Genomic DNA, 23,685 nt, shown 5'->3' with positions numbered 1-23,685 from the left:
ATAAAAATTTTAACAAAGCACTTCAGCCTTACAGCAATTAAAACATTTTTCAAAAGTCATTTAGTATTTCCCTGAAAAAGTTTTTCAGAGACTGCATTTCACAAGAAATTTGGAAATTGATCCTTTTTTATTCCATTAACAACAAAGGCTGGAAATTTCACTAGAACAGCTAAAGTTTAATCCTATTTGCACTGACATCAAAGAAAAATGACTCCCAGCTCTTGCTAAAGTTTAGAAATTAGGCTCCGGGAAGACTAGAGTTTACATTGAGTTAGTCTGTCTGTTTTGAGGGAGATTCTTCTCTTTTTTCAAAATGTATGCTACTGTTTCCGCTGATGATTTTGAAAATCTCAGAAAAGTAGGTGTTAAATGTAATTTTATTTATTATATGTATATTTTAATATATACAAATGTATTCTATAGTGTGTATATAGCATTTTATTTATATGTACACATTAGTAACAACTGAAGTACAAGTGCATTCTTCTTAATAAAAAGATAGAATAAGCATTTGTACAATTTGTAACATTTAAATCTGCCCATAAAGATAGACATAGTAAAAACAACTCTTATTAGTATTTCAGAAATGCAAAATATTAGCAACAGTGAAAATAGTTAGTGCTATTTCAAATGTAATCAGCACCTGAACATTGGATTGTTGATTTCTCGGTTCATGATCATGGCTTCAAACATAGGCCCTTCCCGTACCACAAACTCTATCATTCGATGTATCAAAGCGAGCAAATTCCTACAACAACAACACAGTTAAAGAAAAATTGACTCAGACCTAACACTATATAAAACTACACTCCACCTAAGATACTACAACTGTGCAGGAGATTATTTTGCTGTATTGTTAAGAAAACTGTATAAAAGATAAGGTAACATGGAACATATTATATAGCCTTGCATCAGAGACACGGGCATTCTAAAACAAAAACATGCCTAGGAGTGGTGGAGTAAGAATTTAAGAGGAGACCTCCTTCCTGCATTTCCACAGCTTAGCCTACAACCATCTCTTACTTAGCAGAAGCTTAATAGTACTTATGCATAAAAATGGGCAACTGAACACCAAAGTACAATTAACTATCAAAAACTAAGCCCTCATCTAGTGTCTAGAACTAAGACCAAAGTGTTAACTACAGAGGAACAAGTGGCTGAATATTATGCTCAAAATTGAACACACATACTTTTGAATATTCAACAGAAATTGCATTCAGCTTTCAAACTATTCAAGTATGAAAGGAAAAGCAAATAGCCTTCTTGATGCCAACACGGCAATGATTTTATTAAATTTAGATAATCTCTCTTTGGTCAAGACACAACTACTGGCATAGAACAAAAAACTGTCCATCATTTTGTGTCATACCATCCAGTGTTTCCTCCCTCATACACTCAACTGAACCAAATCACAATTAAAAAAAAAATTAAAATCTGTACTTGTTTCATTCAGCACTACATCCTGAGACAGGGAAGTGTGAAGTGCACATTTTTCAAGCCACATGTGCAAATGCAGAGCCACTTATAAGCATGCTAACAGGAGACAGTCATATAAGCTTTATAAAGAATAGTGATCACCAGTTTCCAACCTTTTGGGGTTTTTTGGAAACAGGATCCTGAATTTTCAAATACAGATTATCTACATATATCAAAAGCTTCACAGCACATGTCATTTGAATGTGATGCAAACAAAAAAAATATTACAGATTTTTACACTTTTAAATTTATTTTCTTAGATATAACAAATGGATATTGGTTCTTTACATGTATCTCATTAGATTTCCTTTTAGCAATTTTTAATTATTAAAATTCAAAAATTGTTATATGGAAAAGCTGCAGAATTCTGTATTACTTCTTAGTAATGAGGTGATTGTTTTCTACCATGAGTATTCAAAGTTCTGCCACAGATACAATGCACTAGATTAAAAAAAAATTTCAACTTAAAAACATAGTAAGTGTTCTGTTTTATATCAGCTAGCATTAAATCTACATTTGCCTCAAATATTACACAAAAAGCCAAACAGCTATCTACAGCTCAATTTTCCTGTTTGCTTTTTATAATCCCAGAAACACTGTAAAGAGTACATAGTCTCAGTAATTCTATAGCCATTTTATTTAAAGCAGTGTTCTGAAAGTCTAAATAGCAAGACTGTTCTTTTTATATGAACTGTATTTGAAAACATCAGTAAGAAAATAATTCACAATTAGCTGTCAAGCCTCTAAGCTATTACACCCTTCGTTTATTTTGAGGCAAGTTCAATGTGACCACTTCTGGCTTCCTGCAGAACCATGCCATTGGCTTTCATCTAATTTTTATTTCATCGAGCTCAATAAAGTTGAATATGAGCAGCTTAGGCTTGAACAAGAACATCTGTTATGGAAAGACCTCAGATGTAGGAAAAAAGATTCAGTACATCCCATATCTGAAATGGCGTTACATGCATTTCAGTGTATAAAACACGACTACTTCATAGTGAATTTCTCAGGAAAAACTTGATTGTGTATACTGCAGCTTTTCTGTTTAGTATTTACTAAGAAGAGATGTTAAAAACCGGTACTGAAAATTTTCAAAGGATACTAATTAAATGTATTATTCCACTGAAGTCAGATGAAATTTCTGCATGATGCGATATACTGTGTCACAGTCTTTGCAGTTGCCATTAGCATCTTTGAAAGTCATCAGGAAAAAAATCAGAAGTATTTTCAAATACAGTTCAATTAACATGAGCTTTTCTTATCATGCAAGCTTTCAAAATGCTACAGTAAATAAAATGGAAACATTTTTCTCTGAAAGCTAATTACTTTGTAAGCACTGTACAGTTTTACAAGTACTTGTTCTACTACTCACTATGTTTCTCAAATCAAGACTCCTCCGGGTCACCGTAATTATTCATGCCTCTACCCAACAAAAATTGTACAGCCCTAAAATTTCATCCAAAATACTAGTGCATTTGAGCATCTATTGACAAATATGTTAATATACTACTATAACTAGCTTCGCAAATCTTTCTTCCCCCCCCACACACGCGAAAAAAAGAAAAAAGGGACTTTGTGACAATTAAAACAGTGTAGTAAAAAAAGATGATAGTTTTAAGTGCATTATTTTAAAATGTCATTTAGCTTAAGTTGGCCAACAAAAAAAAGTTTTTCAGTTATAATAAAACCACATTTATTGGAGCCGATCGTACCAATGTCTGGTCAAAAACTGTATACTTTCCCAATCCATCCCATGATGTTTTCCTGGTCCCCCGCTGCCGCAGACAGTTCAGCTGGTGTTGCTCACCAAGGCCAATGTCAAAGAGAATTTGGTAATCTTTTGTGCTTATTTACTTTTACAACAGTGTTGTGTTCCTATGTTTGGGAAAAGGTTTTAGCTTAACTGAGCAAGAGTATACCTAGACTAGTGTGAAGGTAGGAGCACTGAAGGGGACCAAAATGTTACAATACCCTTGCAATACAGAACTACCTTTTTCAGTGACCAAAATTCTTAACTGTTGCACCTTAAAAAAAATAGCAGAAATCAACAGTGATTTTTAACTGAATTGGTTACAAACTGTCTAAGTCAAAAAAAAAAAATTAAAAAGAAAAGTAACCCCCACAGCACTACACTGGAGACAGCTGCATCCTAGTTATGAAGTACTCAGAGGTTTATGTCAGGACTTACACAACGTCTCTAAGACAAGCTATTTTAACCTAGTCTTCACTCAAAAAATTACCCTGCAACTATTTCTAGTGCTCAAAATAAATGCAAAAGATAATTACTTAAATCTACCCTCACTAAAAAAAAAAAAAAAAAAAAGAGTTAAGCTAGGATAATACGACTGTAAAACACACACATTTCTCTCAAGTGTCATGAAAGAACCATTGCTCAGTCAAGCCATTACCTTTTCCTCAACATCACCATTTTTCTTTAAAATTCCGAAGGGGAAATTTTCTATATTTAGATCAGTAATAATAAAGAAAAACATGTACCTTTCTGTTGGGATAACCACTTTGACTATGGCTTGCGACAGAGTCTGTATATGAAGTCACATCAGATAATAAACATAGAATATGTGAGTATTGTTAACAAGTAACAAGCAAAAATATACATATGCAATGAAAATACTACACATCTATCACAAGTTTTGCAGGCAATCACTGCTGTGAAGTTATAACTAAGCAATTACACAAAATGCAAATGGTCGTGTCAGTGAACCATAAAGGTTCACTAATTGCAAAGTATCAGAACATTCCTGTCAGAATGTACATTGATGCACTGAACAGGTACTACGCTGAACATAATTAAGAAAGGAGTTCTTAAGTTTATGAAAAGATTCTAAACTACGTGACTTGGATCATGTTGGTATTACTTTATTCCCAAGTCTTACAAAAAACAGCCCTAACATTTAAGTGTCATTCAAAGAATCAACAAATTCTTACAAATGTAAACCAAGTTGGTTTGTGATTACAAGATACTTACCCTTTAATCGGCTAATATTCCAGAAAAAAAAGTTTGAAAACTGACTCCGTAAGTAGCATAAAATACTTACTCAATGTCCAGATTAATTACCTTCTACACAAAATACATCAACTCCTCTACTGTAAAAATAATGCTACCCAAATTAAAATGTAGTATTTTCTCTAAAGAAAACAATTTAGATACTGCAATTTGGCAGCCAACAAAAGGGGGGGGACGTAGGAGAAAAAAATCCAGGGAGCCTGGAGGGGGAAAATGATAGCCAGATTTAAAGCAGCACTAAAATAAATCAAGACCCAATATACTGTACCCTAACACAGACATGAAACAAAGCTTCAGGAATTAAGTAGGTTCCCTTGCTCTACAGCAGGGAGCCACTGAGTTTGTACACTAAGGGCCACCAAAGTCAGCCTGAGCAATGCAAATCTATGAAGCCATTGAAATACTGTCACAGATGTAGTATTTAACAATGAGATATGGCCCAGGGTACTGTAAGTTACCTTCTCAAAATCTTCCTTGTTTTTTGGTGGTGGTAACATTGGAGCATTAGGATTCTTCAATCTCTCCCTAGGCTGGGCATTAAAAGGCAGTCCTGACGGAGGAGGCGGGAGGGTATGCTCCATCATAGAAGGCGGAATGTATATTGGATGTGGTGGTATAGGTACAGCTTTGCCCCAACCCAGCTTCATTTCAAACGACATAATCATCTTGCCTGAAAAAGTGAAAGTAAACAAAACAAAACCAAACCACCATTGTTATAAATTGGTTCTGTGTCACTCGAGATTTCTCTAAGTGCAGTTTTTCGGTTTGCTTGCCATGGTTTATTTCTTGATTACATTATTGATTAGCGTATCACACCTATCATGCAAATGAAAGCCTATTACATTAAACATCTTATTAATCTTCCCCCATGTACATTTTCAGGAGACTACACTACACAATTACTTGACTTGTTGGGGGAAAAAAAATGTTAGGAAGTTGATATTCAGCACATCAGGATGAACAGAGTAATTCTTACACTATATTACTTCTGCACTCCAGTTCTTCAAAAAGTCTTGTTCATAATAAATAAATTTCAAATTATGTTATTCAAAACCAAATGTAATAACCAATTAGAACTCACAGAACTTACATAGTGTAAGCCTACTTACTAATGGTCCCAAGTAAAGGATCATTTTGAGTAAGGTATATGTAAGGGCAACCTTTCATTTTTTATTCTTTTTTTCTAGGATGCTGATTTTTTATTTTCAGGCTCTTCCTGAACTATAAGGACATAGCTTTCTTCATCACATAAGATATATTCTTCCTTTTTTTCAAACAAAAGATAGACAAGATAGTCCATATGCAAAATTACATGTCTGCTGTAGTACAATTACCTCTTCAATATCAGGAATTTAGCCATTATTCAAAAGAACATATTTATCACCAACTATTGATTATATCCTGTGCACTAGTTAAATTTATTCACAAAAAAAATTCGTTGGTAAACAAATACAAGCAATAGATTCCTTCTTTAAATCGTCTGTTTACAGAGGAGAGATTATCAAACATTACCTCCCGCTCACATCTTCAAAACAGTCAGAAATTTTACATCTTTTACCCACATCAAAAGCCACCAGTATTCCCAGCCCTTGTGTATGCTATAGTTTGATGACATTCAGCTGCCAGTAAAATGGTGTAAACTAAAAATCACTGCCAATGTGGTATCTACTGGAGTTACAGCATACCTACCACCAGTCTGATAAAACAACTTGAAGATATACTTACAGTTACTCCTCAATATTCCTACAAAGATAATTACAATGCCAAACAGAGAAATCTGTTTACCATTTAAATTCTTTAATGCTCTTTCAGCATCTCTCCTGTTCATAAAGGCAACAAAGCCACAATTTCTTTCTCTTGCTCTTTCTTCATCAGTTCTTGGCCACATAATTTTAACACTTGCTAATGGTCCAAAGCGTCCAAATTCTTGACATAACATCTCTTCATTCATCTACATGAAAACAGGTAAAAATTAGTATCTTGCTACTGTATTTCTAAGATACTCATTCATACTATTGTCCAGATGTTGAGAATTTTCTGAGTTTCTTGAAAAACAACACTTCATTGATACCTCCCCAACATGATCCATTGTAAAAATAAGAATTTAAAAAAACTGTGTTTTAAACTGAGCACACTCAAATCTTTGAGATATGATCTACCCTGCATAGAGATATCCATGGAAAAAATAATTGTAGCTGAGCATCTTTGCATCTAGTAACTGATAGTCTAAATCTTAATTTTTGCAGCATCATGTACAGAGCATTTATTTAAATCAATACTGTCTCTACAGTCACCAACTGTACCCAGCATATGGGTTTAATCATATGCGTATGGTTTAGACTAAAAAGGGGGGAAAACTGCCCCTGGAAAAAAATTCAGCTGGACTCAAACATGCCAACACTGCATTTCACTCCTTGGCTCCAAACTTACTTGAGGATTAATGTTTCCAAGATACAAATTTGTTGTACTTGGATCTCCAACATCATGTGACCCTGGTGCATAATCATCCAGTACTACAATGATGGAGGAAAAAACAGGAGAAAAAAGAAGTCATAATCCTTGCCGTGCATTTAAGTGACAACATTATATTGAATGAGAAAAGAATTTATATTACCACCAGATGATCTGTTTCTTCTTGAAGGAGCATCCACTGAATAAATAGAAGAAAAACAGATATAATTTAGTCTACAAATTTTGTAGGCAAAACAAACAAAAAATCACATCTACTTACTTGAACGACGCTGGCCATCTGAATCTGACTGGGGTGGTTCAAAACGACTCAATCTACCTTTTGTTTTATGTCTTTCATCACGCTCCTCTTGTATTCTACAAAACAAGTTTAACGTAAGTAACAATACCATTTTGAGGTTTTTATTTTAAAATTTTCAATTAACTTTAGAATTATGAGAATTTTTAATACTAAACAACGGGCTTGTTAAAAATTTCCAATTGCCAGTATGTTTGAAGTTCTGTTTAATCAACTGGAATATATCTATCAGAATTATTTCAGCTGCATGCTTCCTCATTCATACTGTCAGGGCGTTTTAATCTCAAACAAAATTGACTTGGTTTGAGAAGCAGTTCACAAGATCAGAAATAAGAACTGTGTTCTGAAAAAGTGACCTGAATTTCACATTCAACTGCCACAGATCCATTGACCATTCAGATGGCTTTTCAAGATGCACACAACCCCTTAGTGTCTATTTCTCTTCCTACCTTTTCTAAGCCTTATTCATGCAGGCTGTCACCTTGTAGGGTGACATACACCCCCATATGACTATTTTCAAAACATACAGAATTCATTTCAGTTTACACCTCTAAGGATAGTACTCACACAAGTAACTACTTGGGTCTTTGTAGTTTGGCCCTAAATCCTGGTATGAAGATATTGTGTACCAGGAATACAAGGCTGTCAATTCAATTCACTTACATCAACTAATGATCAGACAGCAGTGAAGCTCAGACACTACTCACAAGATCCATTTACAGATTTATAATGCAGTACCTATTGTTTTCTAATGCATACAGACTCGTTTTCCATCTCTAACATCAGAGCAAATACACAGCACTCAATACATGCTGCTCTTTCAGTTGTATTACACATTCAGAAGCAAAAGAATCTGCTTTTTGAAGCTTTATGCAGCTTGTTTTTACAATTATGTAAGCTGAAGTACATCTCTAAACTTGAATTACAAGTCTTATTTCTGCATTAACACAAAAAGCTCAAACTCATACAATTCCTCTGGATATAGTTTTAGAGACACTGACAAAACTTCTTATTCTTCCTGAATCTGGTACAAATTTCAATTTGCTAACAATCTCTTTGCTACATCCCCATAAAGAGAAAAGTCAACACCCAGCACCTGAATATCCTCATCCATTACAGTACCTACTTGTCTTGCTGTTATCTTCTCTAACTTTAACAATGCATGAGACCATGTTAACAAGTGTTCTCATTTACCGGCGCTCACTTGCTAATTTATAAAGGAATTGCATCCCAAGTTCCACTTGCAAGTAACATACTGACAGCAGCTGTCAAAGAAACAAAGCTAGGTTTCCATTTTTTATCCTGGTAGATGGCTGGTTGATTCAATTATCAAAGCTTCCAGTCACACCTAACTGATCCAAAAATCATCTTCAGTAGCTTTGGAAACATAGCCAGTCATTCACTTACTGGGATCTCTGAAATACTTTATGCATTTATATGTAACTTTTTTTGGTTAATTGCTCTGGGTATTCTTCTGCTTAGGAAGGCAGTACCAAATCATTTCAAAGGTCACAATCAAACATCTGTGACACGCAAAGATATCCATTAATTTTAACAAAGATTTAAAGCAGCATACTCCGCTTTTCTGGTTTGTTTTTTGATCATTTTATAGCCTCTGGTCAATGCTAGATTTCAAAACAGGAGTCCTTTTCAGCAATAGGGTAAACACTTCCTACCGTCAATCAGCATAAGAAAGGGCAGAAGTACCAGGGAACACCAGAGGAGTAATTAGATGGCAACTGATTATCCAGACAAATCACAGACACCTAGAGCATCTACTAGTATGGGTTACTACTCATTGCCGTTGTTAATTAAATGATACCACTCCACAAGCATTTGGGGAAAAAAACAAAACAAAAACCTACTGTGGAAAACAGCTTAGCAAGAATGATTCTAAATATTGCCTGTAAAAATAAAGTAAAAACCTTATATCTTTTTTATTTACAGTAAAAACTAGTCAAACTTACTGTTTTAATTCTTCTTTAAAAAGTTCCAAATTACTCTTTTTCTTTTCCTTCTCTCCTTTCTTCAAAGGCTAAAATTAAAGATATATCAGCCAACATTTCAGCAGATACAATGAAACAAAACCAAAAATTATACGTATACAACAAAATTTTAGATAATTTCCATGCATATTTCACCCACAGCTTTCAAACCAAGTAAACTACATGAGAAAGAAAAACAAAACAAAGACTTGAAAACATTAAGACTGAGTGCTATCAAACACAAAGCTAGAAAATATAAATAGCTTAAACTAAACTTTGTTACTTATTACAATGAAGCATGTGTGATCAAACACTCTCTCTACAACATACAAATTTAAAATATCTACGATGTATTTCGTCAGTTTGTTCCACTTAGAAATTCAGAAGCTGACTACACCCCTAGCAAACTGTCATGCTCTAATTAAATTGATATATGTGTGTACATATATATGTAAATTATTTTACATATATATATATTCGATTATTTTATCCACACACAAACATTCTATGTGAACATAATTTCCTTCTCTTGCTTCCTTTCAGATATAAATACAGGTCTGAAGAAACAGTTACTCTAAATAGTTCAAGATCCTCAGAAAAAACGCTCTTGAATGACAAAGAACACGGATATTGTAATACTTTTTTTTTAATGTAATATTTGTACCTTAACTAACTCACGTGAACTCTTATCTCCAACAACATTGCTTTTATATAACCAAATTTAAATGAAAACGTTTCCAATAGGCAGACATACAAAATATTTATTGTGTTACACACTACAGCTTTGGAAAAACTGGACTTCCTACTCACCCCAGGCAAAGTTGTTTGTTTGTTTTTGTTTTTGGGGAGGGTCTGCCAAATAAATAAAATCATTTTTACCTCATTATCTTCAATCACCATTGGACAGGGCAAGTGAGTAAACTGATTGCATTACTTGATAAGTATTTATGACAAATTTGAAAAGCAGTAATATTCTTACAGTACAGACACTTGCATATGACAGAACAGAGCTCGGCATAATAAAAAATGCTACAATTCATTTCTGTAACTGTAGAGCTTTACATACAACGAAAATCAAACTGCCATCCAGTATTACCCCACTAGTCTAAATTTGAGTTCTGTTTAAAGTGGGAGGGAGGCTAGGATGGGATTACCCACAATTATCACATCACATTACATCTCATTTCCCATCCTAACAGGCAGTATCATATGTTTCACTTAAGCTTAAAAATTGTAGTAAGCTCTGTTAAGACTTTTTAAAGACATCCAAGACATTAATTACACATTACACATATACAGCAGTAACAGTAATCATACATAACTATCACTTGACTTGAAGACTAAGTTTGTTCATAATATTTCCAGTACTTTTTATGATGAAATCTCAGTTTAACAAAAAAAGTATCAAGCCATGCAGAAGTCAAAATAAATTAAAGTAAAACAAGGTGTTCAGCTTCAAAAATGTGCAAGTTCTACAACTTCTTTGGTACAACTCAAAGAGCTAAAGGGACTTCTCAAACATCACCACAAAGAAAAAAATTTCAAAAAACCTCACCAAGAAAAACTTGGATCAATGCAAAGGTCAATTCTTTTTTTTAAGTTATAAAAACCTAAAAACAGATGGCAGCAAGAAGAATTGCTTCTAAAACTTCACAAATTCTCAGGATTGGAGATACTGTTACTTTGCAACAGTCATAATTCTGTATTCATGAGAAGTCTGTCTCAATTAGCAGGAATACAGTAAAAACATACAGCAGCCAAATTAAAGTGCAGTACTAGGTATATCATGGTGGATACAGGGCTACTGGACTTCTGAATTTCATCACCTTGCTACTTGCTATGGGATTAAGCAAATCAAAATTTTCACCTTCTTTTAATATGTGACAAAGGCAGACAAAACTATTCTGCAAGATCACACAGACTTTCTTCTAAGCACTCCTAAACTCTAAGTATGGGGTTAATATTCAAAAAAGAAACTTACAGGCTTTTTGGTTTCTATCATTAAGAGGGATGGAGGCTTCTCATTAGATGGTTGGCTTGGTTGATTTTTTTGATCTGAAAATCGTGATGAAGGCTTATAGATTTTACCCCGTTTTTCATCTGTTTCATGCTCCTCTGAAATTAAAGGCAAATTTAAAACAAATTGTATTAACTAATGCTGCACAATACTGTTCATTAGAAAGAACACTGCTGTTCTTTAGTCTTGTTCATTCAATATATTATTTCATTTTTTTAAAAGTGATGACAAACTTTCTGCAATTTAACATCTTTTAATATGAAGAAAAAGAACAAGATTAAGTACTTTAAAACAAAGCATTTTTTTCCTCTGTGAAGTTTAAGACAAATCATGCCACTACCTACCTAGTGAGTCAAAGCATAAAGTAGATTTTAGCATCAAGTTTCCTTTGCTGCTTCTAATGTAACATATTAAATTTTAAAATACAATTCAAAACAATCTTCATCTTTACTCAAAACCAAATGATCTACCATCCCCAAAAAAAGATTAGTTATACCTTTAGATGCATTAACGATTCCTCCTCTTACAAATGTTTTCACTTTATTACCATCACTTCCTTCAAAGGCAGCAAGGAATTCTTCATAAATTTCTGCAGCAGCCTTCTCATCCTCCTACATAGCAAATGTTAATGTATTTACTATCATCACAGAGCAACCTTCACTAGACAGCTATTCTTAAATTAGCTATGTGGCATTCCTTTTTATTTTCTAGAGTTCATGCTACAAACCGCATCAAATGAGTTTCAATTTTAGACAGAATTCAAGTTTCTGAGAAATGTGGGAAGAACACAGCAAATAATATGTAAAGCAAATAAGCCCTGTATGCTCAAATATGACTGTTCATTTACAAGAGTTTACATGGCAATTTAACATTCAGAAGATGCCAAATAGAAAAGATCATTTGAAAGATCAGCATTATGACAGTACGTATTCCATCTTACCCATTGCGATCAACCCATGTGACTGAAGGCAATTAACAGGATCACCTTTATGTATTTCCCAGAAGTTAAATCATTGACTTGATAAAGCTGAGTGAGACACTAAATTTAGCACTACAATGTTTCTTTAGGCTATTTCCAACAACCTAGCAGGAGATATCCCACTGAAATATATGCATAAAGTTCAAAGCCCAAAATTTTCAAAACTTCTACCTTACTGACTATAAGCTACATACTTTCTAAAATATGGATGCTCCTGCATACCCTAAAATTCAGTATCAAATTTTCATTTTTTTTATTAACTGCAAAAGAAGTCATTAGACAAAAATATGTTTTACAGAGTAACGAGGATGCGTACTGAAACAATTTCAGAGACAACAGTTACTCTTTCTAATTACTGAAATCCAGTGATAGAAAGCAAACGAAGAACAGAAAATAACCTAAGGTAACGGCTGTCTTCATTTTGAGCAACACAACAATCAATGGACTGTTGTAATTCAGTATTTCAGGAAGCCAAGAATGCCATGTTCTTGCCATGGATGCCAAGAACAAATTAAACACGTAAAATGCAATTCAATTTCATTCTTAGAAAGCTACAATTATTAAAATAAAAAAATTTGGTGGTAAAGCTGGTTGTAATCTAAAAGCAGACTTATTTCAGCTCTGCACACAAAATATAATTTTCATAGTATACCATTACCTTCTTCTTTAATTCTTCTTGCTCCTTCTTGCTCAGAGTCCTCTTGGCAGCACTCATTTTGCCAATACTGAATGCTTTAAGTTTGCTTTCCATTAGAGGCTGCAAAAGGAATAAGAGAACAAACATGAAACCATTTACAAAACAATTAAAATAATGTCAGTGTTTACCTTGGTCTAGATCAGAAACTTCCTACCTGAAGTGACTGAACCTAAACAAAACAAATAGGCCTCCTGTACTTCTCCCTGAACTTACCATTACCTCATACAACCGAACAATTTCAATCTATATTTTTTAAAAAATAAATCATCCTTGGTTTGGTGAGAAAGCTTTTAATATACCATTCAAACACAGCTGAAATCTGAAGGGTACTTGCTGTAAGAGCCTGGAAATCTTATCACTATGCAACACACAGTTTCTAAACCTTTGGAAATACATGCTTTGCACTACAGTTCCTTTTTGACCATGGTAATTTCCAGGAAAAAAATAAGTTCTAAAAGCTTTTCTGACGATTTTGGCCAGAAGAATGTTTGAACAAGGTTGAACAGGTGTAACTGAAGAATGGATGCTAAATTTCAGTTGTACTTCAAGGTTAAGTGTAGTATTTTTGCTTGAAGAAAATGCATTCTTGAGGTTTTCAGCTACTAGTTAAATATAACAAACGGCCTCGCATTTAGCTCCTAAATTCTTTCTATTTTAGGTAGCTTCATTCCTCCCTTCTTGAAACCCTGATGAAGGAAGGACTCTACATAACAGTCATTTCTGGAGAGTATGGACTTAGAATTCTCAGATTCTATTTAGGTAGTTAACAGTAAAGTGTTGAGAGAAGAAAGACAACAGGATGAAGACCGCATTCAAAAGACATGGGCAATGGGAATTAAAGGAGAGAAACTTCTCGGAAATTCCTAGCTTAACAGTAATTCATGAAGAATAAGCACAAGAACAAGCAAAAAGCCCCAGAAACCCAAAATATAATCTATTAGCCTTTATCTTCAAAATAGTTTTGATGCTCTGATGCTTAAACTGCAGTAATGCTTAAAACTATCACTTTTGCAATGACAATTCTTTAAAAAAAAAAAAAAAGCTCAATTTAATGAAACTTCAAAACAATTAAGGTGAAACACTTGACTGTCGCATTATCAAAAAATTTCAGACACCAACTGCAAAAAGTTTCCTCTAGGAATAATCTTCTTTGACAAAGAGTTTTATTTCTAGTATCAGCTTCCTATTCAGAATTTTTTACACACGAAAAAGCACTGTGTTTGAAATACCTTCAGTTTATAATCCTTGTTTAGTATCACAAACACCTCTTAGATCTGTGCCAAGAGTATGACCAAAATAGCTCATATTTCTTTGAAAAATGCTTCCCTACTTCACCATTAAAAGGAAAACTATCAGTTACAAATTAATGCAGCACTGTCTGTGAAGTTATCTGGTTTATGACACTAAGTCTGTCAACTTGAGCTGCTGTGACAGGTTTATCAAGAGCTTTTAATGCATCTGTGTGTTTTTATACTTAATAAAATCCAGTTTTCCTGTTGTCTGAAAGATAGCTTATATTTCAGTATGACAAACAACACACAACCTTGGCAAAACGTGGGCATATTGCTATGGCACAGCAATGAAGACAAAACAAATACCACACTCCTACCCAAGGCTTATCCTGTCATCAGGAAATAATCTCTCACAGTAATGTTACAGGATACCTGCAGATCAGCCACATGAATATATGCTCTAGTGACATAAGGGAAGGAGCTGTAAGATAAGAGTTCTGGCACTAAGATCTCCACAGTTTAAAAAGGATCTCAGAAAAAAAAAAAAAAAAAAAACCACCCCACAATACTGTCAAAGTGGCTGGAACAAGATAAAGTTAATAGAATTGAACTAATTTATGCCTGCTAGTTACATTCCAGTAGGCAATTATAGATTATTAACCATATGCAGCTTCACAGAATTCCTAATAACAGAGCTATACAAAACTTGATGAACTTCCTCCTTCAAAAAATGGAAAAGAACACAGTGAAAAGGGTAAACTAAATGGTGGGAGCAAAGAGAAAACTTCTAGCTGAGTAATCAAATCACTGTATGAAAGCAAATTCCATTAAACGTAACGCTGCATTGACTATAAGAAAGCACAAAGTGCTGCAGTCCCAGTTCCGTTGACAACACAAAATAATCAAGAGATTCAAGAGTAATTTTCCAAATTGCAGCAAGTAAAGCAAATCAATAAAAGGACCTACTTCTTTATGAAAAGTTTATGCAATCACAACTTGAATAATGTTATCTTACAAGCAATTTAACAGCTGGTAATTGACTTTTTCATATACAAAATCAAATTGAAATCTTGAAGAAAATCCAAACCACAGAATGAATTGTCCGATATTAATGCTGTTTGGCTCTTGCTGCCTGTTTTTATTTTAGCTCAGAAAAAGGTAAGCCTTCAAGAAACGTAGCAACCACATGACCAGGCAAAGGTCTCTTCAGTGGCAGGGGTGGGTGGGGAAGACTAGGTAATTATTCTTACCTTTTTCTATGAGAAATAAAAGATGAAATTAGGGCCACACTATCTCATTTTTGAGAAGCCAACTGTATACAAAAAGACACTTTAATATACAGGGACTCTTATGATTAATCACCTCATATTTTGAGCTATTCCTCAGTATAAGAGATAAACATATAGAGAGTCCTTACAGCTTCTTCCTGTTCAAGTACCTATTATGAATGCAATGTAACACATCAGAGCTTCCTACACTAGGGATTGTTTGAAAGTTTCAAGGAATATTTTTAAACATGGAAATCAATGGTTCATTTACAAACACCTACAGATTAGATACCCAACACACAAGAGTCTGCCTGCAGCAAGTAGTTTCCTTTATTTTGAGTTTGTGGGTTTTGTTGGATATTTTTGTTTTGGTTGTCGTTTTGGTTTGATTTGGGTTTTTTTAATGTTTTGGACTTACATGTGTATCAGCAGATCCAGTGGTGTGTACTGCATCTGGCACTCTGACCTGAAGAGAGAATGAAGAGGTGGTGAGGCACAGAAAAAGAAACAGACAAACAACCGCTATCCTTTTAATTCAGTTCTTCAAATGTGATTTTCATTTCAAGTTGAATGTCCAAACACACAAGAACAAAGATACATGTAATGTATTTTAATGATATATCTGAACAGGGTCACAGTATGAACAATGTCAATATAAGGCAAGAGATTAAAGATAAACGGTTCTTGCTACCACTAAAAACATCTAAATTTCTACAGCTGGATTTTATAAACATGCAACTGACACCACTGCAAGGGGGAAAAAAAAAAAAGTTTGTTATACTGAGTCTGCAAGAGTTGTCATTAAAGGCTGTTAAAGGTTACATTTGATTATATTTGTCTTACTATAAAATAATTTCCAAAACTGCCCTTAGTGTGTTCTGCATAGATGGAAGCCGGCCACCTCTAGAACACTACTTTAAGCCCAATTTGTGCTTATGTACTAATTAACATTATGACTTTAAACTGTAACTGAACTTTAACATGTAAAACAGCATATATACAAAATTTGTATAGGCTTTTTTTAAAAATCAGATTTTTTAATGTGTTTAAGTGATGGAGAACACTCCAACAATAGGACTGAACACATTTTTAAATTATGTAATGCCCAAATCCCAGAAAACCTCACTGACATAGTAGCTATTAAGACATAACTGCCTGATACACAATTTGTATCTAAATTGAAATTAAGTCAAAATAAAACATTTCCATTAGCTGAAATCTGTTTATTAGTTACAGAACATTAGCACTTCTCCTTATTACCAGGAATTTATAGTTCTACCAAAAATAGTAATATGTGGTGCTTATCTCCAGTCTTCCAAAAAGGACAAGTACCACATGCTACTCCAGAAGATAACTTACTAGACCACGTTTTCATTTCACATCACACTTTTTCATCAGCTATGATACAGACATTTATCTCTGGACAACTACATTGTTATGTTTTACAGTCAAATCAACTTTAAAAAAAATGGTAGACAGCACTTCAAGAACCAGAATAAGTCCACAAAGGTAAAGAGACACACAAAGATACAACCATCAAAAGGGAGAAGCAAAAGGCTCCTAGGATTATGTTAGAGGTTTTTTTTTTTAAGAAAGAGGGGAAAAAAACCAAACAAAAAACCCCAATTATGTCTTATTCTCAAAGACCTCCCAAATCCACTTACCTGCAACACTATACATTACTCACAAGGCACATCTTTGCACAGAAGTTAATAAAAAGTTTAGTTCATGTGTACCAGCAGCCGTTCATTAACACACATGTGGAAGCAAGTATCACAAGCATCTTTTACTAATAACACTTCCTGCAAACTTTTCCTCTGTATTTGGTGCCGGATTTTTTTTTTTGAGATTCACAACTGCCTGTGGCACTCAGATCAGTAATCTGTTATCCACAGTTCTACGTACTGCAAAAATGTAGCTTAAGGAAACCTGTCCTCCCCCAGAGGGTTTATGAATGTATAGCACAACATCACACTGATAAAAGAAAAACACTATGCAAAAGAATTTCCAAGCTTGAAAACAGCATTCTTCCTGCTGCCAGCTGCCACCCTGCGGCAACCAACACATCACTTACAGTTCCACCCTTAAAAAACAAGAATTTTCAGGCCTGCAGTTAAAAAGATAAATCTCAAAGGTGGACTGATACAATGGCATTTGCCTTAGTGTACTGAGAGATTTGAGACTTAGCACTGCTTGGGGGAAGGAGGGTGTTTGGCAACAGCAGAGTGAAATGACTATTTCTCAAATCTCCACATCTGTTTCATTTACAGAAGTTTTGGGAAGTGACACCTTCCAACAGGGACGGGTGCTGAAGCTGCTTACAGGGAGGACAACAAACATGGCATCAATCACAGTAACAAACAGTACCAACGCTCAGTACGATAACAAGACACAATATCCTGAGGAAGAACATTTAAAAAAAGTAACAGAAACTAAATCTGTTTCTCCAGCAACAGAGCAGATGATACTGCTCAGAAAGGCTTTCAGTGCATGGTAGCATGCAGAGATTCTGCAGGCTAACAGAAGGAAAGCAGGCCAACAAACAAAAAAAGTCTGGAAGTCGCTGCGCTAGAAGGACAGCAATGTTGCCCAACCCACCAACAAGGACCACAGCACTGTGGAGCAAGTCACCCCAAATGTTAGCCAAGGAACAGAATTTCTACTAAGGTGCACTCTTGAAACGTCTAAGAGCAGTTTTAGCTTTTAAACCAACTTTATCCCACAGCAACTAGCAGCTTTGCAGAGCCACATTATTCTCCTCCTTAAATAGTTCTTATTTTTAAGGTCTTCTCTTCCCATCTATAAATTTAGGTCATACCTTTGGTACTGCTTCTGACCATCCACGCAACTGTACCCACAAAGCACAAGACAAAATGATTCTTCACAAAATTACTCACTGCTCTCTGACAGTTTCTAACTAGCAGTTATCAAATAAACATTCTTGCAGCACTGCACTTTGCATCCCTCTGCACCACCTCGATGAAAGGGGCAATTTTGTTTCCTAGGAGTTACACCAGCTGAGTTGACTCAGCAGAATCATAGTGTCTTTCTAATATTCAGAGAAGAGCATTTCAGAAGATGTTGGCCACCTGTATTGAAACCTGGAACAGGGCTATTTTTCCTCTTCTCATCACGTTAAGTAGCTCAACTGAACTGTTGAAAGAAACATACCCAAAGCTCTGTCCTGCACCTGATGATGTCTGAGATGTGAGGATAACTCCTTCATGTTCAAAACACTGACAGAAAAAATGCAATGAGTCCATCTTTCAGTGATTGCCAGCATAAACAGTCTATAAATGTCCTCTTACTCCCAATTCACTGCCTCTTCCACTCTGCACGAAGCCTTTTATTTTTTTTTCTTTCCCTAAACCAGACTATTTTCCAGCTGGATCACTTTCTCAATCACTTTCACTACACAGGTCCCTCCAAGAACTGTGCCAGCATAACTGAAGTAGCAATGCAGGCTGCTGAAATGGCATTCCAGTAAAATACGGCCCTCTCAAACCACAGTCTTGGAGGCCAGGTCGCTCAAAGCTCCATTACTGAGTCTAGCCAAATTTACTCAACCTTCAAGAAAAAAAAGAAAATCCTCAAAGGACCATACACATGAGATTTATGACAAATTCCTATCAGAAAGCCAAAGCAGAGAGCCCCCTCTCAGATTCCAATGTTTAAATTTTCTTCCAGCTTCATGGCAGCTTCCAAAGAAAACAGAGAAGAGACGACTGCTCTCCCAAATCTTCCTTCCTGTCAGCAGTACAAGTGCCCACAAATCCAGCTCTTCATAGTTTCCCCAAATTTAACCACCTCTGGGTAAAACTGGCACTATCATGTTATTTCACAAATAATTAAAATACACTGTATAACATAAGCAAACATGGTTTTTAATTAATACTGATGCTATTTAGTAAAACAACAAAGGGCAACAAAAGCTGCCAATAAAACCCCAAAGACAACCCCATGGCCTTCCAAGCGCTGAATATTATTTTTACAACTGTAATGGCTACAACTTAAACATGAATAAAATTCCTGCCCTTGCAAAAACTAATAACTTCAGGGTCAAGTGTTTATAAGAAACTCTGGTGTAAGACACTTTTGCCCCGTTTCAACATCTTCCATTGATTCTGCCCCCATGCCAGGCAGCTGGTCATGCTGAACTAGATCACCCTTCCTGATCTAACTGATCACTTAAGAAAGAGTTGGGGAGGCTCAGCCAAACCAGTTTCCAATTCATAGTAGGCTCCACCCACAAACACCCCCCCAGTCATGCTAAATCAACTGAAGAGGACAGTGTTTGGGAGGGAAAAAGTAGCTAAGGCTGGGACTGGTTTATGTCAGCACTGATACCAAGGAAAAGCAAATGGAACCACAGCTTAAATTAAGATGTTAAAATCCAGCAAAGGCAGGGAGGTTTCCAGCCCAAGTTGTCTTTTTTATTCTTCCTTTCTCTATCAGACTTTTGAGAAAACAAATGCTTGCAAACATCTGAAAATTATTTTATAGATAATCTGTTTACATTTACTGGAATAGTGCATATTAATATTATTCACTATTTAAATAAACATCACTTGCAGACACACAAGTAAACGGAAAATCTTTTCTCCAAAGTACCTGCAAGGAATGTTATTCCATTATAACCTTAAACTCAGATGAACAGGAGCTGCCAACTCTGTACTGCTACAGAGGAAATACGGACGACACCTCCTTTTACATTTCCATCAACAGAGGAACACACCTACACCTCTCCTGCTCCTGGTCACCAGTTGAACAACAATACAGGGAAAGTTTCACCATCCTGCAGAATGCTACATCTAACCGGAATTCACCACATGTACAGATTTTACACTGCTACTTTTCATACACTTTAACTTGCCAAGGAAAGCTGTCCATTCACAAGCAAGTAATCACTGTTCTTCAACATTTAATTAACACATAACTTACTCAAAAGCCTGAGAAACGCATTTAAGATTAAGGAACGTTAAAACATTTTTTAGAATGAAAAAGGGAAACCTACAGCTTGGTTCAAGTGGATAATCTCTTCTGTCACATGGTACCCAATCTGTACAGTATTATATGTAAGAGCAGCGAACATGCAATATAGTCACTATTCTCAGAAGATAAAATAAGAAAATGGCAGAGTCACTGAGCAGCTAATATTTCATTACATCAGGGTAACAACTGAACATAATCAGCATCTGCCATATCAGAATCATCTTACACTGACTTCCTGTGCAGTCTTGGGCAATGTCTATTTTCTCTTCCTTAATTTTGTCCTTCTTTCCTATTTAGATTTCTGGAAATCTCAAGCACATATCTTGCTATGCTAATCTCAAAGTGACAAAGGAATAGATGATGCTTTTGCAACACATTTCACATCAGAGACTCTCAAACTTATTTAGAAGCTGACAGTATCGTAAAAAGCAGCTACTACCACAGCGACACAGGCAGTGAGTGCTCCTGGACCTGTACCATCTCCAGTGACGTTTTTCAAATGGTGAATCAAACAGATAATGCCTGACTGAAATAAACGTGATTTTACACTATAAAACAAAACTGGCTAGATGTTCAAAATCAGTACTTGGACACTAAGTCCAAAGAACAAACACCACCTGTTCTGAAGAGAAGGAACCCATATCTTACTTTAAGTGTTAAAGCCTTCAACCACTAGGCCACAACTCTTCACAGAACACAGAAAATGAAATGTCCCTGTGTCTTCCCAGGAGGTAGGTTAGAAGCCAGCAAAGGCACATCTTGGAAATGTCACTGAAACATATCCTATGGAGTCTACGAGACATATTTGGTTTGCAAGTACAATTATTCTTAATGACTTGCAAATACAATGCACCAAAAGAAATGGAGCCTAAAGCTTCAATTTTGATATGTAAGTAAATGAATCTTAAAATGAGTTTTAAAAAATTAAAATGTTTGATAATTACTTTATGAATTGAGAAAAATGGTTATTTGCTTACATTGTTAAACGATAAACATTTTCATACAGGCTCAACTAAAAATACACATTTTTATCCTTGTGTGAATAAGCTAACTGAAAAAAATAACAATATTACTAATTTCAGTACCATTATGTCATACTTCTTTCTGCAGACATCTGAAAAGTATCTCTATGTATATACATATCACAAGCATTCATGAACTGACAAAAAAAAAAGACACCACATACACCCCCCCCCAAGGGAAGTTGAGATTGAAAAAAATAAATCCCAAGAGCTAGGCATGTTTTATTTTATTTCACTTTTCAACAACAATCTCATGGATTCAGGAATGTACTATCACTATTTTCTTTGGCACATAATATTGACAATACAAACCAAGATCTAGAAGGTAAAGATGGGAAAAAGTCTACTGGAAACACAGCATATACACCCAGAGTAACGGGAAGTTGAGGGGTGGGGGGAACTTCACGAAGATGGCAAGATACAGGACCTCCTCAACAGGTCTCCATGTACATGTTTGACGTTACATTCTCTAGCAGTCCCACTGACCTCAATGGGATGGATGACTTAATATGAAGAGTTAAGTGTCTGCAGATACCTCTACAGAACTGAGATCCAGCACAGAAAACAACTCTTATAAATTAATTATTACTGTATACTAAAAAAAATATGTAAGTAGTACAGAAATAATAAACAACAACAAAGTCTATGATGCAACTGTGAAAAGAAAGGGCTCATATCTGGGTTGGTTTTGCGTACCATGTTATCAGTGCAGTAATCAATAATTAAATTATTATTATCTGTCTAATTATACATGAAATCCCAAAATGTGTTATTCCCTGGAAGCCATTCTCATAAATTAAGACCTACTTTACTACTAAAATTTTCTGTCCAGCTCTTACTTGCAGTTCCAAGCCAAGGGCAAGATCCAAACAAATGTTTCCTGGCAATATTTGGAATACATCATAAAAAGGAAACAAAAATAAAACTCTCCTACTCTGATAACACCAACTGGGTAAACACGCAAAGGCTCTCAGTAACTACATTTCAGCTAGTTCCCTAGCAGCAAAATAAATTAATCCTGTTATAGCTGAATACAAAAATGGGTAAAAATTATTGATCTGTATAGCACTGGAAATTCCTGAGCCAAAATGTGGCTTCTCCCTTGACTGATTTACACACTCAAATGAAAAAAAAAATATATACACAAAAAACCCCAAACAAACAAAAAACCCACACCAAAATCTGGAAGCTTTATATACTTTTGGCCAAAAACCTGCGACAAAGCTGAGTGGAAGGGAGAGTCACTAATCGCTAATTCTCGAACCGTCAACTGCCAGTGTGTCCCCCAAAACGTATCTTACCCTCCGCTCTCCTGGCAGGAGGGGCTGCTTAGAGAGCAGGCAGCTCTGTGCTGTTATTACCCGCAGCCAGGCAGGCGCTAGTTTCAGCGCACAGCTCCGGGCGAGTTTGCCAGAACTCCCGCACTACCTGGACTTCTGGTCTGCAAATCCAACAACCAGTAATTACAGGAAGTAGAGCGGGTACTGTGAAAAGAGCAGGGAACGCCACGGCGATTTTGTGAAATTTTAAATTTCACCGCAAATCAGAAGACACTCGATCTCAAATTACCGTTCTCCTTCCCACTCGCAAATTGGAAATTAACCCCACGCGGGCTTCAGCCCACGGGAGGGTCAGGACTCACAGTACGAGCGGAGTTCAACCCGTCCATGGGCAGGGGTAAGACTCCGGTATTAACTAACGCTCCGCACCCGAAACCGCGGATGGGCCGACTGGCACAGGGCGCCCCGCGCCCGCGGTTACTGCGCGCTCCGCCGGGCCCCCGCGCCCCCGCCCCCCTTCGCCGGGGGCACGGGGACTGGAGGAGGCCGCTGACGCCAGCCCGGGACAGAGACGTGCCCAGGGCCGTCCCGGGGAGTGGGGATGCCCCGCGAGAAGCCCGGGCCCCCCGGCCCCGCCGCGCCGCCCCCTTCCCGCCTCCCCACCCCCTCCCGGGGCCCGCAGTCACCCCGGGCAGAGAGCAGGGACGGAGCAGGCCGCGCCGCCCGCGCCTCGCCGCCCCGCCACTCCCGGGCCCCGCCGCCGCGCCGGCAGGCGGCTGCTGTGCCATCCGGCGGCGGAGCGGGCCGACGGGCCGCGGGCGGCCCCGCGGAACGGCCTCACCTTCCCACTGGCTTTCTGCGAGCCGCTGGGCGCCTTGTCCGCCATCTTGCCTCTCCCCTCGCTCAGCCCTAGCGGTGAGGAAGCGAGCGCCGATCCCACCGAGC

The 23,685-nt window shown here is 36.4% G+C and overlaps 1 protein-coding gene across 9 annotated transcripts in view; it reads right to left on the bottom strand.

The window, feature by feature from the left end:
* U2SURP (U2 snRNP associated SURP domain containing) overlaps positions 1 to 23,685 on the bottom strand; it is a 46,054-nt gene extending 22,369 nt beyond the window's left edge. For 3 of the 9 annotated variants that reach the window (XR_012624293.1, XR_012624294.1, XM_074833834.1), the window contains exons 1-14: positions 23,582 to 23,685; positions 15,865 to 15,912; positions 12,908 to 13,006; positions 11,767 to 11,881; positions 11,235 to 11,368; positions 10,064 to 10,105; positions 9,236 to 9,303; positions 7,233 to 7,327; positions 7,116 to 7,151; positions 6,932 to 7,014; positions 6,287 to 6,452; positions 4,960 to 5,171; positions 3,973 to 4,016; positions 644 to 748 (exon numbers count right to left, since the gene is read on the bottom strand). Coding sequence is in view for 7 of the 9 variants with exons in the window: in XM_074833834.1 (XP_074689935.1) it covers positions 644 to 748; positions 3,973 to 4,016; positions 4,960 to 5,171; positions 6,287 to 6,452; positions 6,932 to 7,014; positions 7,116 to 7,151; positions 7,233 to 7,327; positions 9,236 to 9,303; positions 10,064 to 10,105; positions 11,235 to 11,368; positions 11,767 to 11,881; positions 12,908 to 13,006; positions 15,865 to 15,912; positions 23,582 to 23,626 (1,292 nt within the window). In the remaining 2 variants the exon portion in view is untranslated. Of the gene's footprint in view, positions 1 to 643; positions 749 to 3,188; positions 3,945 to 3,972; positions 4,017 to 4,959; positions 5,172 to 6,286; positions 6,453 to 6,931; positions 7,015 to 7,115; positions 7,152 to 7,232; positions 7,328 to 9,235; positions 9,304 to 10,063; positions 10,106 to 11,234; positions 11,369 to 11,766; positions 11,882 to 12,907; positions 13,007 to 15,864; positions 15,913 to 23,581 lie in introns of those variants that run through there. The other 6 variants (XM_074833829.1, XM_074833830.1, XM_074833831.1 and 3 more) reach the window with 6 other exon arrangements.

Source organism: Strix aluco, chromosome 9 (assembly GCF_031877795.1).
Source record: "Strix aluco isolate bStrAlu1 chromosome 9, bStrAlu1.hap1, whole genome shotgun sequence".
In the NCBI taxonomy this organism is placed as follows: Eukaryota; Metazoa; Chordata; class Aves; order Strigiformes; family Strigidae; genus Strix; species Strix aluco.
Note: the sequence above shows the minus strand (reverse complement) of the source record. Positions and strands in the feature narration are given on the sequence as shown.